The following is a 15,854-nucleotide window of genomic DNA, read 5'->3' as shown; positions in this document are numbered from 1 at the left end:
ATTCTCGGAGCATTCATCTGAAGAGGCAATGTTTGCGGCAAGGCTGCCCTTACAAAGCTTGGCGGGTTTTGGATCCTACCTGTTTCGGGCGAGGACAAATGCCCTCTTCACGAATCACGACAGCCTCTCCTTCGCAAGCTCTTCCTGAAACATACTCTCCGCATGGAGTAGTTGCATGCCTCCAAAATGCACAGATAATACTGCTCCAATAGCAACGACAAGAAGTCGTCTGCCTTGAGGTGTGAACGGCTCAAATAGCGCTTCTCAACAAAGTCGCAATGTCTCCTCGAACTGGCGAGCGTCGCACCACAATCAGCAGATGTATCTCCACAACATGTCCCGCATGGACCCCTAAATGATGCTCAAAAATGGTGGTTCTCAATCATCAATTTTCGACTGATCTTGATACTTATAGGACGTATTTCTCGACATGTTTGCTTTCTTATCACTTGAATAGCTTTCGCTTGGGACACCTCGCCTAGCGTCAATTGCTCATCATGGCATCCAAGCAAGCGTCTAAAGCGAAGGCTACTTCTTTTTCTGATGGCACCACAGATTATCAGCCACTCAGATCCAAGTCATACGACATGAAGAAGCCTCACATTACTGAGCAGCCCATGACCTGGTCAAACTGGTATCAGCATCTGGACTGGCTGAGCATCTACTTCATCATTATAGTCCCCATCTCGGGCTTGATCGCAGCCACTCAGACCCCATTGCGACTCTACACAGCCATGTTTGCTGTTGTGTATTATGTTATGTGTGGCTCAGGCATCACAGCAGGTACGTTGAGCATCGAATCTGTCAAGCCTCGAGGGATACTGATACAACGGCAGGGTACCATCGCCTATGGGCACACTCGTGCTACAAAGCGACCCTCCCTCTCAAGGTCTACTTGGCAGCTGCTGGAGCTGGCGCTGCTCAGGGTTCAATCCGATGGTGGTCGAGAGGACATCGCGCCCATCACCGATACACAGATACGTCGAAAGATCCCTACTCCGTCGAAAAGGGCTTCTGGTATTCGCACATGGGTTGGATGGTTATGAAGCAGAACCCCAAGAGAATCGGTCGATCAGACATTAGTGATCTGAATGAGGACCCCGTTGTTGTTTGGCAGCACAAGCACTACATCAAATCGGTCTTGACCATGGCGCTCGTAGTCCCGACTCTTATCTGCGGATTCGGATGGGGCGATTGGGTCGGCGGCTTTGTATATGCTGGCATCCTGCGCACAGGGTTCATCCAGCAAGCCACTTTCTGCGTCAACTCACTGGCTCACTGGCTTGGTGAGCAACCGTTCGATGATCGCAACTCGCCTCGCGACCACGTTATCACAGCTCTGGTCACGCTCGGCGAAGGCTACCACAACTTCCACCATGAATTTCCATCGGACTATCGCAACGCTATCGAATGGTGGCAATACGATCCCACCAAATGGATGATCTGGACATGGAAGAAGCTTGGACTTGCATACGACCTCAAGCAGTTCCGTCAGAATGAGATCGAGAAAGGGCGTCTCCAACAGCTGCAGAAGAAGGTCGATCAGAAGCGCGCCAAACTTGATTGGGGTATACCTATATCACAACTTCCTGTCTTCAGCTGGGATGAGTTTGTCGCCCAGGCGAGGAGCAACGGTCAAGCTCTTGTTGCTATTGGAGGTGTGGTACATGATGTGGCTCCATTCATCAAAGAACATCCAGGCGGCAAAGCACTCATTCTGTCGGCTATCGGAAAGGATGCAACTGCAGTATTCAATGGTGGCGTCTATCAGCATTCGAATGCGGCACACAATCTGCTGTCCACCATGCGGGTGGGAGTTGTTCACGGCGGTGGTGAGGTGGAAATTTGGAAGAAGAGAAGAGCTGAGAAGGGAGCTGAGAATGCTTGAGCTCAACAACACATTGGAGGATTCCAATATTCTGAATCGATTTTTGAGCAAGCGATTTTGTCTGTGACATGTCAAGTACCTCGTTCGATCCTGCCATACCTCAACATTGAGCGGTTTATTCTCAGCTTGCCAGTGAAAGCGCTGATACAATGCACATGTGGTGCCGCTCCAGCGCTCGACTGCGAGATGTATCGAAGTACGCTTAAATTTCCAGAACCTCATTTTACTGAGGATTCTCCTGCACGGGAGGTGTATATTATACTCTTGATATTCGACTGCCGTCATTGACCTGTAGTTTCCGAGATTGCTTGAGGTGATGTACAAGGCAGGGGAAAGATTCAAGTAAGGATCGGCAAACGGCAAAACGGCGCAACGGTCCGCACCTCGACCTCCTTCCTCACCACGTTGTTCGAGAACAACACTGCCTATTGCTAGGATACATTGTGACTTGTTAAACAAGCTGTTGTCATTAAACATTCGGCTTGTACACAGCCTGTCTCTTGCGACACGCTACAGATGATGTGTCTGCTATGCAATGCCTGTTGCGCCGTGGTCAAAATCATGAGCTCGGGGTTCTTGCTCGCCGCCGTTACAGAGCAATCACCACTCTCTGACGCTCTTCCCCCGAACTCCTTTATCAAGGTGCCAACGGTATGCCTCCATCCTAATACGCCTTGCTCATTTCCCCCATACCAGAGGCGACAACGTCAGAGTTTCCGCAACACACAGCCGCTCTACGGAACTTTCGGCAAATCAAGCCAACACTTGATATAGCAACCATAACGTTTGAGTTCACTGATCGATGACAACAACAACAGACAGATCACAACGGTCTCAAAGAACTCTCTTGAGAGGGGTCACTAGCGTTGCAGCAACTGCCATGAGGCATGAAATTGGTTATACGAGGGTTGAATGTAAGTGACAGATGGCAGAATAATCAACAAACACAGACGACCAGAATATTCGAAAAGGTGTCACAAATCGGGAATTGGCCATGGAGAAAAAGCGTACGAACCAAGCGGGTATGGGCGCAAGCCTCTGAACGATCTTTATCTAATAAACAATGGGCAAGTGCTTTCCTGGCGCTTGTCAAACCGTACGTTACCTGGAAACCTACAACTTTATCTTCAGCCATCCCCAGAAACTGCTTCATCTACCCCGTGGTCGGAAATGAAAACGGTATATCCATCGTCTGCTCAGCGACAGACCTTCACGCCACAACAAGTCTTAGGTACCGATATACTCCTGGCCTAGATGAGCCTAAGCATCAGTATGGCAAGACAAGTCACATAAATATCCAGTCCTCCGACTCCAATATCGAAATCATCCACTCCAACTCAGTCATTCTTTTACACACTCTTTACTAACCCATCATCACCATGAAGGCCACATTCGCTACTTTCGCCCTCGCCCTTGTTGGCTCCGCCTCGGCTCAGTACACCAACTCTTCCTCTTCGGCAGTCGCTGGATCCAGCACTGTGGATCTCAGCAGCTCGACATCTTCTGCCTCTGCAACTTCGTCATCAGGTCCTACCTACACCAACGGTGCTGAGCCTACGGTCAATGGTGTCAAGTTCGATGTTCAGGAGGACACCACCTACCAAGGCACTCCTCTCACTCTCATGAGAAAGAGAGACCGCGGTACCAACCTCAACCAGTGTGTCAACACCTGCGCCTCTGACAGCAGATGTGTCGGTACCTCCTTCACCGATAGCACCTCGGAGTGTTCCTACTTCTCAGGCATCTCTGCTCAGCCTATCTCTTCCCCTGGCACCGACTTTGCAAAGGTCACTGCCCGTGACGGCGTGCCTGTCACCCCCAGTGGCGCCGTGAACGGTACCAGCTCGACTGCTTCCGTTAGCCGCTCCATGGGCTCTGGTTCCTCGAGCAAGCTGACCTACAGCAACTCGACTGCCAGCTCCACCGGCTCTCTGTCCAGATCCCGCAGTGTTGCAGTCTCTGCTTCCGCAACCAGTGGATCCGTCTCCACTGCATCCAGATCGAGATCCTCGGCATCCTCTTCTGCCACCTCTACCGCGGTTCCTTCCTTCCAGTCAATTGGCGGTGTTCGTTTCAAGATCGAGATCGACATCACCTACGATGGTATCACCTTCGACATCGAACTCGCTCTCGCCAAGAGAGCCGGTCAGGACCTCAACGACTGCCTTGTTGCCTGCGCTGCCGACGAGCGTTGCAAGGGAACCGCTTTCGACAGCAACGACGACACTTGCACCTTCTACAGCGAGATCGATACTGGTTCCAGACAGGATGCTCCTGGAGTTACCTTCGCTACTGTCGAGTCGCGCGCCAACAACGGCACCAGCTCTTCCAGCACTGTTCCTTCCAACTCGACCACCAGCACCCAGTCTTCTGCAAGCGCCACTGCTACTGGCCTTGAGTCGTTCATCTGCCCCAAGCTGAACGGAGATGTCATCACCAACGCCTTCGGTGCTGCCTTCGCCATTGAGTGCGGTCATGGACTTATCGGTACTACTATGGACATCGAGGAGTCCCGCAAGCGTCAAGCCACTGGCCTCCCTACCAGCCTTAGCAACTGCGTTGACCTCTGCTCTACCAACGATGAGTGCACTGCTACCACCTTCAACAACGCCGATGGAACTTGCGCTTTCTACAGCGCCTTCACTGCCACCGTCGTCGCCGCTAACCTCGACTCTGCTCTCCGCGTTGGCGTTAACCCCGGCCCTGATGCTACCCAGACCGTCACTGTCGTCACTACTCAGGTCCAGACCTCGACTGTCTTCATCGGCAACGGCCAATCTACCATCCAAACTGGCGCTGTCACTCAAACCTCGACTTTGACCATCTGCCCTACCTGCTCCGTGACTGCTGTGCCTTCCAACGGCGTTGTTGGCGGTTCTCTCAGCACTGCCACTGTTTACAGCACTACCGTCGTGACCATCTCTTCCTGCGCACCTACTGTCACCGACTGCCCTCTCCGCGCCAACGCTGTCATCACCACCGTCGTCCCTATTTCCGAGACCGTCTACGTTTGCCCTCTTCCCACCCAGAACGCCAACGTCGTCACTGCTCTCTACGGTGCCGTCACCGAGAAGGATGTTGTTACTTCTACTGTCTATTCGTGCGATGCTGGAAAGACAATCACCGTCAGCGGTACTCAGATGGTCCCTACTCAGCCCACTACCATCACTGAGTACTACACTACCCACATTACCCAGAGCGCCAGCGGTACCCCCCCTGTCATGACTGGCGACAACGCCAGCAAGTCTGTCGTTTACGTCCAGCAAGTCGTTTCGGTCTGCCCTACTTGCCCCGTCGCCATCCAGACTTCATACGTCGTTGTCTCTACCGCTCCTCCTGCTCCCCAGCAGACCACCGCCACCATCACTCTTCCCTGCGATGGTGTTCACTGCCCTGCTGCCACCACTGGTGCATCCCAGTGCAACGGAGCTGGCTGCCCCGTCACCACCACCTACAAGGTCACCATCAACACTGTGATTCCCCAGCCCAGCTCTTCTGCTGCTTCTCAGTGCAACGGAGCTAACTGCCCTGCTGTCTCGACTGTTACCAAGTGCAACGGAGTCAACTGCCCTGCCACCACCCCTGCCTCCTCCGGCATGTCCACCTCTGCCTACGCCACCGCCACCGTCTCTAAGCCTATCGCTTTCACCGGTGCTGGTTCCATCGTCAGCATCCAGGGTGGTGTTGTTGCCATTGTTGCCGCTGCCTTCAGCATCTTCATGTTCTAAATGGACTAAGATCTAACTTTTAATGTCTCGAGGATACGATTTTCTACTACTTCATTGGTGGATGGGTTTTTGATGTTCTCTTCTTACAACACTTCTTGTGTAATGTCTTCTTTGGGATGAGGTTTATTTCTTTGAGTCTTTTAATGTCCGGATTTGAATCAAATTATGTTCTTCTTTCATTATGGTTCCCAACTTGTGCTCCAAATCATGTGCCTCATGAACAGATTTGACTATCTCAACCGTCCTCTTCCCCTTCACTTTCTATTCTCGTTTCACCGTCGGTAACAAGTTCTGTACTCATATCACTACTTCTACGTCACCATGAGGAGCACAGCGACAACTTCTCCCAGAGCCTCGACAAGGACAGCAAACAGTAAGCCACATGAACCCTCAAATGCGAATTCAAAGTATCTATATAAGTGGAAACGAAAGACAATATATGGGTATCTACAAACAAATCTATAAGACGAAAGACCAAACACAACGCAAAACCCCCAGTTTGAAAAAAAGAAAAAAGCACATTCTCAACAGTCCACCTCATTCAAAATCTGAAACGCAGAATTCAAAGCCCTGCTATCGCCCTCGTACTGACTAACGAATAAATCGTACTCTCCTTCCGCAACAACCATTTTACTGCTACTAGATCTGAATTCCGCCAGAGGACTTATTCTACATGTAACTGCAATCTCACTGTTTTCTCCTGGCTTGATGACTTCTTTTGCGAATCCGATGAGACTGCGGGAGATTATGCTGACGGAAGCGCTATCACGGCGAGAGCGTCGGGAGGCGTAGATTTGGATTACCACTGCGGAAGCGCGGGTGCCGATGTTTGTGGCGTTTACGGTCATGTCGAAGGATGATTTTATGATGGGGTGGGAGCACCAGATGGAATTCAGTGTGAAGCTGGAGTAGCCGAGACCGAAACCGAAGGGGTAGGCGGGCTTTTGCTGTTCTTGTTGGAGTTTTCTGTAGCCCCATTTGTCGTCGTATTTGAATTCGTGTGATGAGGTGGTGCTTTCTTTGCCTAGAAGTTGTTGCTCTGTATCTGGGAGGACAAAGGGTAAGCGCCCTGATGGTTCTTGCTCGCCGAACAGGACATCTCGTAGTCCTTTGCCATATTGCCGGCATCCGTAGCTCGAGAACAGAATTGCGGTGGCCTTTTGTCTAACAAAGGCGGGTATTGTGACGCTTGTGCCGGCTTCGATGACTACCACTGTCTTCTGACCCGCGACCGATAGGACTGCTTTGGCTGTTTCGAGATCTGATGAGTCCAGAGTGAGATGGCTACGGTCTCGGAAACCGGTCATGGCCTCGCGCTGCTGACTCAGTGATCTCTCCTTACGAGATTTGAAGTAGTCGGAGAAGCGGCGTCGTTTGAGCGAAGGCTCAGATTTACTGGAAGGGCGGATGAACAGGATGACCACATTGGCAGCCAGAGCAGAGTTGATGACGTGGGTTTTCTGGCTACCATCCATGTACTCGATAGAGAGGTTGTGTCTTTTGCGAAGTTCTTCCAGTGGACTCGTGCCGGGTGGTCCTTGGGCGTGAGATGCTGTGTCGAATTGATGTGCTGTACTGACTCTGTCGGCAAGTACTCCTAGAACAGATAGCTTGATCTGTGAGGCCCCATTCAAAGGCAGGAAGTTATTGTCGTTCTTGAGGAGCACCATAGATTCGGCTACCGATCGTCGAGCAAGACCAATGTGGCGTTGGCAGCGAATTTTCTCCGGATCCGGTGTTGGCATCTGTATTGTGCGGCAGTAGTATCGTAGTTGACATCTCAAGATGCGCTCGGTCATGACTTGAATGTCGGACCAGTTTAATGTACCATGTTCAAGGGCATTTTCGACCGCTTGTGTTCTTCCTCCAGCGCTGAAGGGCAACTCAAGATCCAGACCTGCTTTAATTGACGCCGTTCCACTTTTGACAGGCCATGTGCAATCGCTGGCCACTACCAAGTTGTCCAGCTTCCAGCGTTGCCTCAGAATGCCGTTCAGCAGAGCTGGGTTCTCCGCACATGCAACACCATTAACGAGGTTGCCTGCAGATACAACAGCCTCGGCGCCGCTCTCATACAGGACTTCCTTGAAGTGCTGCAAGAAGAGTTCGTTCATCGTCTTCTCGTCACATGTGATCTTGCCATCCTCTCGAAGCGCTTCCATCGAATTCATTGCGAAGTGGCGGACGGCTACCATGACATGCTTGCGAGCACCTCTTGCAGCTGCACTGCCCATTCGGCTGATGACAAAAGGGTCTTCTCCGTACGATTCGTGAGCTCGGCCCCAGTCTGATCGACGAGTGACATTGAGACAGATGCCACTGTACACATTACCGCCATGTGCTTGTACTTCTATACCGATAGCTTCCCCCTGCATTGGGTCAGCTCGCCGTATTATTTCTCATGAGCTCAATACTTACAATAAGCTCTTCTAGATGGCAATCGAAAGATGCCGCTCTGCCTAACGGACTGGGAAATTCTGTGAAGAAGGCTTGCCGCACTCCATCGACGATGTGGATGCCAGGTACCCCTACGCGGGATACCACGGAGGCTGGATATGGCGAGGCTTTGTTGTCCGAGAGGTATTGTGTAAGAGACCGGTTGCCTTGCAACAAAGCGAGGTGTTCATCATCGGTCATCAAGCTAGAAAGTATAGCTGCTGCATCCTCGATCGTAATTTCATCATTGTTGACCTGGGCAACCAGGCGGAAGAAATGTGTCAGCATTGTGTTGATGTAGATTGTGATTGTACAGCGACGCCTCTCGCGGGAAAGAGGTACTGTAATAGGTTTTGTCCTGTGAGTAGTTCCTTCCTCCCCACAGCTTTGGACAGCCTTACTTCCGAAGCTTTATCATTTCTTAAGGTTTTGGGAGTAACGCAGTAAAACGTGCAATACTTAATCTTGAGAACTTTGTTTCGTGTAGCGAATTCCGAGGTCACACATCTTGTAGGCGTATAGCTGTACGACTATGTGATCTATGACATAGTTTACAGAATGTTAAGATGTCGGATGCTTGAATCACGACTTGACTGTGAGACAGTGAAATCTTCTGGTGCTTCGTGAGTGCAGTAGCTTGCAACTCTGCTTAGCAATACTCAAATAACAGACACCTTCCGGTCCACAAAACATCCGAGAGGCGAGCTGGAAGGCATCATGGATTTTTTCTAAAGGCCGTACGGCATCAGCTGCGCACGCAAAGATCCACTTGGAATACAACGACAGCGTTGTAGTGAAGTCTTGCCGGATCTGCTCTTGGAAAGCCGTTGGGCGTTGGACAATCAATGTCTCTGATGCGATGGCCTATATACGAGGTTGATATAGCCCGCGAGTGTCAGCATTGCCATTCTGTCGGTGAGAGGAATGGCGAAGTGGTCGAATTCTTCGTGAGGCTCTCATGCACAAGGAGTCGTCGCGTGAAGCGATAGACAAGCATGTTCAAAGTGTTAGAAGTAAGAGAAGTAAGCACTTTGAATGTAAATGCAAATTCCATTTCGAGTCCTAGCAACCGTCTAGAATAGGCGTTGGTGCCAGGAACCGCCGTTGTGCACGGCATCCGAAACAAGTGCAGGGCGTCGAAGAACGATGTCGGCGTCCCGACAGTCCGGATGGAATTGGTCAGGAAAGCCGACCAGCATCGTGCCAAGCAGACATGTTTGTTGGCCCGCTGTGCCATAAGTTGTAACTGCCCTCAAGATGCTTCAGCTTGCCAACGTAATCTTGTCCAAACTCCAAACATCCCGCGGCCCTGACGTGCGGCGAGTATTTGCCCTAAATCGTTGGACTTATTGCTCCTCGTGAACACTTTACACGACATATCCAACGGTACAAGCAGTATGTCACTGGAACCTAACACTGCGCAGTCCCACGGCATTTGACCAAGGCATCAGGAAGACTTGAGTCTGGAAACAACAACAGGGAGGAGCGCCTTTGGTCATCGCCTGCGCATTCTCGGATGCACTCGCTGTACGAGGAGGTCATCGAAACCTCGACCAATACTAGCGTGTCCGCATTCTGCATTGAAGTGCTCCGCATTTCGCTGCGGAGTTCACTCCATTCTGGCCACAAGTACGCGCATCACTCCTAGAACACACAGCGCTAGCAAAATATGTACGCTGTTTTCAGCCTGACTTCCACGTACGGCCACAGTCAGCTGAAAACTGGGCATCCCGTCCGCTCTGCCATACATAAGCAGTTGAACGGCAGATTAGTACTACGGTGGGTGACCACGTGGGAATCCCTGCTGCTGTACGTTTTGTTCTTCTTTTTGCTCCTAATCTGTGGCATGCTTGATCATCTGCACCTCTGACGTTCAATAACGGCATCTGGCAACTGCGTCCAAAATGCAGAAAACAGTGCTTGGCAGCCCGTATCGGAGTTCTACTTTTTGAACAGCAGAGCAGTATTGAACAGATACCGCCACCTCTAATAGAAAACGGCTGAGACTACGAGTACGTCTACGTAACATTCGACATGTTTCCCCGTTCTCGGAGATGCAGAAAGAGCAGCAACGGTACATTCCCAGTCCTTACATGAACTGCATAAGCTGTAAGGGCGCCAGCAAAGTATTACAAAGTGCATACACAGATCTCAAAGCAACGTTGGCCACACACAAAAGTACGATTGGCCTGCTATCTAGGCTTCGGTTCAGGCTTTGGTATGTACACAGAACAAAGATGCAAATCCAAGGAAAGAGTACAAACAAGGAGAGAAACAAAAGCTAAAGGGCATACAAACAGACAAACAAAAGGTCTTTATCACATAGAAATCATATCCGTCGCGAGTCATTGCTCTTACACGTTCACGTATCCGTCCATGCTGATCAGCAACACACACAGCGCTAAACCGGAGAAGCAGGGCGAACAGGTGTGCCGACCTCAGGGGTGTTAGGCATTTCTGCAGGTTGGGCGGCACCGGGGGCTGTATTGGGAGCTGTTCCCTGTGCAAGGGGCAACAGAGGCTCTGCAGCTTGCCCATGCTTCTTCTCACGGCGCCTCTCAACGTAGTAGGAGAAGCCTGCAGCAATCAGGGCTCCAACTAAGGCTCCAACTACGCCACAGACAATACCAGCGATGCCAATGCTTCGAGTCGTCGAGTTAGTCTGGTAAGCCATACGGGTTGCCAGTTGCGAGATGTTGTTTGCTTGTTCCGCCAATCGCTCTGAGGTACTCAACGGAGGCTGCCACCCCTCGGGATGAATCCTAGCAATATGTGAGTTGTGCACGCTTGCTCCGCCTGTCTGAGGAGGCAGTGTTTTCGATCAGACGCCCTTGGGGTGATACTGGTCGTTAGGGTGGCAGCCCTTCGCTTGCGATGGGCTTAGACTTGGGAGGGTAGAGACGGGGCCCGACTAGAGGTGATCACAAAGAATATCTGGTACCTTTGTGCGGATACTGAGGCACGCCAGCCCAGATAAGGCGCTTGCAGCGGGATTGTTCAGCAGCCAGCTGTGCTCTGACGTTCCTGCCCCTTTTTATTTCAAGAAGTCACCTTCATCACCTCAAAGTTTGGGCAGGTATGGGCAACAGATGTCTCTGGGGGCTGTGCAGCATTTACACAGGAAGTTGTTGCCTGCAGAAATGGATGCCAGGTACATTTCCAGACGGCTGTATTGTAGGCACGCGACTAGCGTGATTTTCGTCCGCCCATGGAAATCTTTTGCACGCCCGTTCGAGTGTCAACTTCAAGCATATGAGGTTTTCTTATGCCGAGCGTGCCAATTCATGACTCTCTCTTTGCGCATTTCGATCGACATCACTATCCACCAAAATGCACAATGCTTTTGGAAATTCCAAGAGGCTCCACTGAGAGCTCAAACTTTTACTTTCTCGCCCTGGACGTCCGCTCTATTCTCAAATTCTCAAGACATTATGGCCTTTCTACAGTCAGAATTTGACCATGTGGCTGTTGCTGGGAGATGCCATCAACTCCCCTTTGCCATCTAGTAGGAATCCCTGCTGCACCACCTTCTCCTCTTTTTGCTCCTAATCTGTGGCGTGCTTGGTCGTCTAGAAACAGCTCAATTCATCTCCAACGTTCAACACAATGGCATCTGGATCTTGTTCAATCGTGGTCGGGCAGGCTCAAGCAAGCAGCATACAAGTAGACATAGCTGGTCAACGATACAGTGGCTACAGACATACATAAACTCGGTACTCATAACATTTTCATCCCAACAGCTCGAAGAACTCGATCACTCGGAGTCCCTCACGACCCAGTCAACCAATCCACACCCGCCTGCGCAACCTCTACATCCTGCGCAACAGTGCCCCCACTAACCCCAATAGCCCCAACCAAAAACCCATCCTTGACCAACGGCAACCCACCTCCAAAAACAACAATGCCCCCATTAGTCTCTTCAATCCCATACAACCCTCCTCCCGAATACGATTGGTTCAGCAACGCTCCACTGGGTATCCCATTGAAGAGCACAGAAGTGCGAGCTTTCTTTATAGAAATGTCTATGCTGCCGGGGTATGCGTTGTCCATGCGGAGGAAGGCTACGAGGAGGCCGGAGGGGTCGACGACGGCGATGTTTTGGGGGACTATGGAGGCTGCGGCTTTTTCTGCTGCGGAGACGATGGCGGAGGCTTGGGAGGCGGAGATGTAGTGGCGCTGTGGAAGGGTTAGTATTGAAGCTATCGGACGACGATGGGGAGGGGAGGAAATACTTGAGCAGGTGTGCTGCCAATGCCATTGGTAGCTGTAAGGTTTCCAGACATGGCGCAATCGATCCCGTGAGCGTACGTCGTAACCGACAATAGAGAAATAGAAAGGAAAGAAAGTGAAGGCAGAAGGAGCATTTCGAATCTTCTCAATCAACCAGGTACTGTGAGAGAGGTTACTTGTCTTGAAGGCTTGTCAACGTTTTGTAATTCGGAATGCTCCAGCCCTTTTATAGAGCTTTCCTCTAGAGAGACCCTTTGTGTTCAGCTCGTGGGATATGTACCCCGCATGTTGTGCGGCTGGCGATGTCAAAGGTGATGCTCATGAGGCTCAAGAGTCCTGGATCCCCGCTTTTGACAGCCTCAGGACCCCAGCCATCAAGGTATAAGGTTCGCTTTCATGCAATTGTGCCGCTTGACCGAATGGCATACATGGAGAGCGAGGTCCATGATCGAGGGATATAATCAAGAAGCTCCCATAACTTGTTCGATTTTTGGGAATAAGAAGAGGTTATGCACTAATGCTCGAAGAGGGGTAGGTTAATGAACCGAGGGTGTCGGTCACAGAAAAGATTATAGTGACTATAAACTGCCTTATTATATAGCTATTTGCGTCGAGAGCCCGGTGTGAACTACATATAGGTTCGACACATGTTTCGACATTTCCGACTACGGACACCTCCTTTTCCATCGGTTATGGAGTTACGCATCTCTCTACATATCCTCGCCGTTGCACCTACGAGCGTGTCGAAATAAAAGCTACGATCCACAGACCCGAGGCCTAAATCGTAGAAGAATCGCATTTTCGGACTACGACACCTCCTTTTTCATCGGTCATGAAGTTACGCATATCTATATACGTCCTCGCCGTCGTACCTACGAGCGTGTCGAAAAAACAGCTACGATACACAGACCCGAGGCCGAGATCGTAAGAAAATCGCACAGCCGGGCGGCAGACACAGCCAGATGAGCCAGAAAATGGTCGTCGGCAATAAAGCTCGATGCGTAACCGTTGGTGAGAAAAGTACAGCAGAAGATATCTGTGGTTTATATAGCTGCGGAGAATGCATTTTCCTTGCATGTGAAGCTGTAGAAGTCAAGGCTGTGGACGTGACTAGACCTGATCAGGAAATTTGAGATTTGATTGATGTTTTTGGCTTGTTTTGATGCTGTAGCATGCAGTTAATGTTTAGCTGCTGATTAGGAATGTTCGTGTTCAAGAGCTTCTCTTGTCGCCTCTTCCTCCACGACCTCCGCCGCGTCCACCACGTCCATTACCACGACCACGCTTGCTTCCACCACCTCTTCTGTTGAGCGAAAAATCAATCTTGACCAAAGGTTTCTGCACCCACTCCACAGACTGAATACCCAACTTCTTCTTCTCGTCTTCGGGCAACTTCCACGCTTGGAATACACCCATCAAGTTTGATGAGTCCTGGCTTACGTCCACATCCCTGAGCTCCTCTACCCAAGTGCGAATGTACTCGCCTTGGGAATCGTAATCCAAGGCCTGCTTGATGGGGTTGAAGACGCGAGATTCGCCGCGGGGATCGTTTCCTACACCAGCTACATATTGCCAGTTGCCCCAGTTTGAGGAGAGGTCGTAGTCGATGAGGTTGCATTCGTACCATTCGGCACCGATACGCCAGTCCACGCCCATGTGCTTGGAAAGGTAACTTGCGACGTTTTGGCGTGCACGGTTGGAAGTGTAGCCGGTGAGGAAAAGTTCACGCTGACTGGCATCGATGAGACCGGTTCCAGTGCGGCCGGTCACGAAGCGGAGGACGGCCGCAGCAGTGGCGTCATCATTAGCTCCGCCCTTGTTCTTCTTGGAGGTCGAGTCGCTGAAGGGGCTTGAGATGTACTTCCAGTTTGCGTTTTGGTCATTACGGAAACCTTCAACGTGGAACAGGCGAGGGCCAAATTTGCGTGTGCAGAGGCGCATGTAATCACGCCATAGCAACTCAAATCGTACAGCGGCTGTGCCCTTGTTCTCGCCCTTGCCATAGCCAGGAGTGCTCTTGCCAAGATCTGTCTTGCCGTCCTCGAAATCAACCAGCTTCCAGTGTATTTGGCGTGCTGTGGTGCAGCCGAGAGCCAGCCATGCGGATAGTTTAGTGCTGAAATCTTGACCAAGCAGTCCATTTCTTGTGTCCTTGTATGCGGTCATGCTTCCACTTTCGATGAGATGGTCGATACGCTCGTGACCTGATTTTGAACCACCAATGTATGGATGAGCGGATTCTGCGCCCTTGGGCCATTTTGCTACGTCTGGAAGACCATAGTCGTCTCCGAGGGGCTTGGTCAATGCTGACATGACACCCTCCAGAGAATCTGGGATCTCGAAAGGCTCGGCTTGCGCGGGGATATGGGATGGGAGGGGCGGTAATGTCGATGGTGCTGGAAGGGTCTTGCGAGGTGCGGATCGCAGAGGTTCTACCGTCTTTCTGTATGCCGTAAAGACGTCGTTCAACTCGCCAGGGTTCTTGAACGGTACATCGCGGCTATGAGTGTGTGTTAGTCTAGTTTTCTTCAAGAGGTAATGGCAACACATACTCGTCCACAAAATACTTCTCGTCGACCCAAAGCTTGAATTCGGCATCGAACTGTTTGCACAGCTTTCTGACATCCTTCTCTTCCCTCTTCTCTTCGACACCCTCCTCGTTGGTCATCCAGACACCTGCAATATCCACCTCATTGTGTTCCTTGTAGCTGTCGAGTATGCTGCGTACCGCATCGTGAACGGTACCAACGCGTACTTGAAGATCGCTGCCGACTCTTTCTAGGTCCTTCTTCAAGTCCCATACACTCTCTGCCAGGAACTTGGCCCTGAGCTTACCGCATCGCCAGAAACCGCTGACGGGAGCTCTAGCTTCTGGGTATGGTGACTTCTTTGTAGAATCTGAGATGAATCCGGAAACCTCGACCTGGTTTGCTGGAAATGTGTAGACGGGTAGGAAGTGTGTGAAAGGGTGCTGCGATTGTTGGAATAGTCGTGAGACCTCGTGGAAGACTGGATTATCAGCGAGTCGAAGGTCGCGACGAAGCACGTAGATGAGGACGCGCGCTTTAGGAGACATTTTCAGTCGAATATGCTGTGTAAGATGTGGAAAAGTGTTCAGGACAAGTCAGAATGCGATGTGCCAGGTATTGAGGCGCGAAAGAGTAAGAAGTAAGGTTCTCGGGCAGGACAGATAGATATTAAGTGTATCGAGCAACTAGCGCTTGGATGTTTTTGTTTCCCAAGATGGACGATGTCATCTATCGAGACATGGCGAACGGTTGGCAGGAGAGTATGCTAGAAAGTATGTGAGGGGGGCATATGTCATCAGTCTCAAGAAGAAGATTTGGGAGCTCGCGAGGGAAGCGAAGAGCGACCCTCGGGCAAATATCATCACAAAACAGCAGAAGCATGAGGATCAAGCAACGACTGGCGGTGGGTAGGTACCGGAAAACAGGGTGCGGTATGTCTGAATGAGGAATGGTGAATCTGATCTGAAGAGACATGAGAGGGCCGGTGAGATCGGAGAGATTTCTCAATGACCACTGTCGGAGCCGGAAGAGAGGGGCCCTGAC

At 51.0% G+C, this 15,854-nt stretch overlaps 6 protein-coding genes across 6 annotated transcripts; 3 read left to right on the top strand and 3 right to left on the bottom strand.

Moving 5' to 3' along the window:
- The first annotated feature begins 359 nt into the window (after positions 1-359).
- Positions 360-2,105, top strand: M438DRAFT_326372 (uncharacterized protein). The gene is made up of 2 exons (XM_029903125.1): positions 360-783; positions 837-2,105. The coding sequence occupies exons 1-2, from the start codon at positions 498-500 to the stop codon at positions 1,886-1,888; spliced, it is 1,338 nt and encodes a 445-aa protein (XP_029756617.1). The 5' UTR covers positions 360-497; the 3' UTR covers positions 1,889-2,105.
- A 529-nt stretch (positions 2,106-2,634) lies between these two features.
- On the top strand, positions 2,635-4,805 carry M438DRAFT_408785 (uncharacterized protein; the record flags this gene model as incomplete). Its single annotated transcript, XM_029909977.1, has 2 exons — positions 2,635-2,802; positions 3,274-4,805. Coding segments are annotated over exons 1-2 (1,557 nt in total), but the record flags the coding sequence as incomplete, so codon positions are not given.
- Positions 4,806-6,000: 1,195 nt separating this feature from the next.
- On the bottom strand, positions 6,001-8,406 carry M438DRAFT_408784 (glycoside hydrolase). The gene is made up of 2 exons (XM_029909976.1): positions 8,035-8,406; positions 6,001-7,985 (listed from the first exon to the last, which is right to left on the bottom strand). Exons 1-2 carry the CDS (start codon positions 8,338-8,340, stop codon positions 6,141-6,143), a joined length of 2,151 nt encoding a protein of 716 aa, XP_029756615.1. The 5' UTR covers positions 8,341-8,406; the 3' UTR covers positions 6,001-6,140.
- A 1,309-nt stretch (positions 8,407-9,715) lies between these two features.
- M438DRAFT_281707 (uncharacterized protein) lies at positions 9,716-9,922 on the top strand (the record flags this gene model as incomplete). The annotated part of the gene is made up of 1 exon (XM_029901265.1): positions 9,716-9,922. A coding segment is annotated over one exon (207 nt), but the record flags the coding sequence as incomplete, so codon positions are not given.
- A 1,768-nt stretch (positions 9,923-11,690) lies between these two features.
- M438DRAFT_304439 (DUF336-domain-containing protein) lies at positions 11,691-12,540 on the bottom strand. Its single transcript, XM_029902189.1, has 2 exons — positions 12,285-12,540; positions 11,691-12,228 (listed from the first exon to the last, which is right to left on the bottom strand). Exons 1-2 carry the CDS (start codon positions 12,414-12,416, stop codon positions 11,821-11,823), a joined length of 540 nt encoding a protein of 179 aa, XP_029756613.1. The 5' UTR covers positions 12,417-12,540; the 3' UTR covers positions 11,691-11,820.
- An 856-nt stretch (positions 12,541-13,396) lies between these two features.
- Positions 13,397-15,792, bottom strand: M438DRAFT_408782 (cryptochrome). The gene is made up of 2 exons (XM_029909975.1): positions 14,835-15,792; positions 13,397-14,782 (listed from the first exon to the last, which is right to left on the bottom strand). Exons 1-2 carry the CDS (start codon positions 15,356-15,358, stop codon positions 13,495-13,497), a joined length of 1,812 nt encoding a protein of 603 aa, XP_029756612.1. The 5' UTR covers positions 15,359-15,792; the 3' UTR covers positions 13,397-13,494.
- Between the last annotated feature and the right edge of the window lie 62 nt (positions 15,793-15,854).

This window comes from Aureobasidium pullulans (assembly GCF_000721785.1).
Source record: "Aureobasidium pullulans EXF-150 unplaced genomic scaffold scaffold_25, whole genome shotgun sequence".
Classification (NCBI taxonomy): domain Eukaryota; kingdom Fungi; phylum Ascomycota; class Dothideomycetes; order Dothideales; family Saccotheciaceae; genus Aureobasidium; species Aureobasidium pullulans.
The sequence above is the reverse complement of the archived record's forward strand: the minus strand, read 5'-3'. Positions and strand labels throughout refer to the sequence as shown.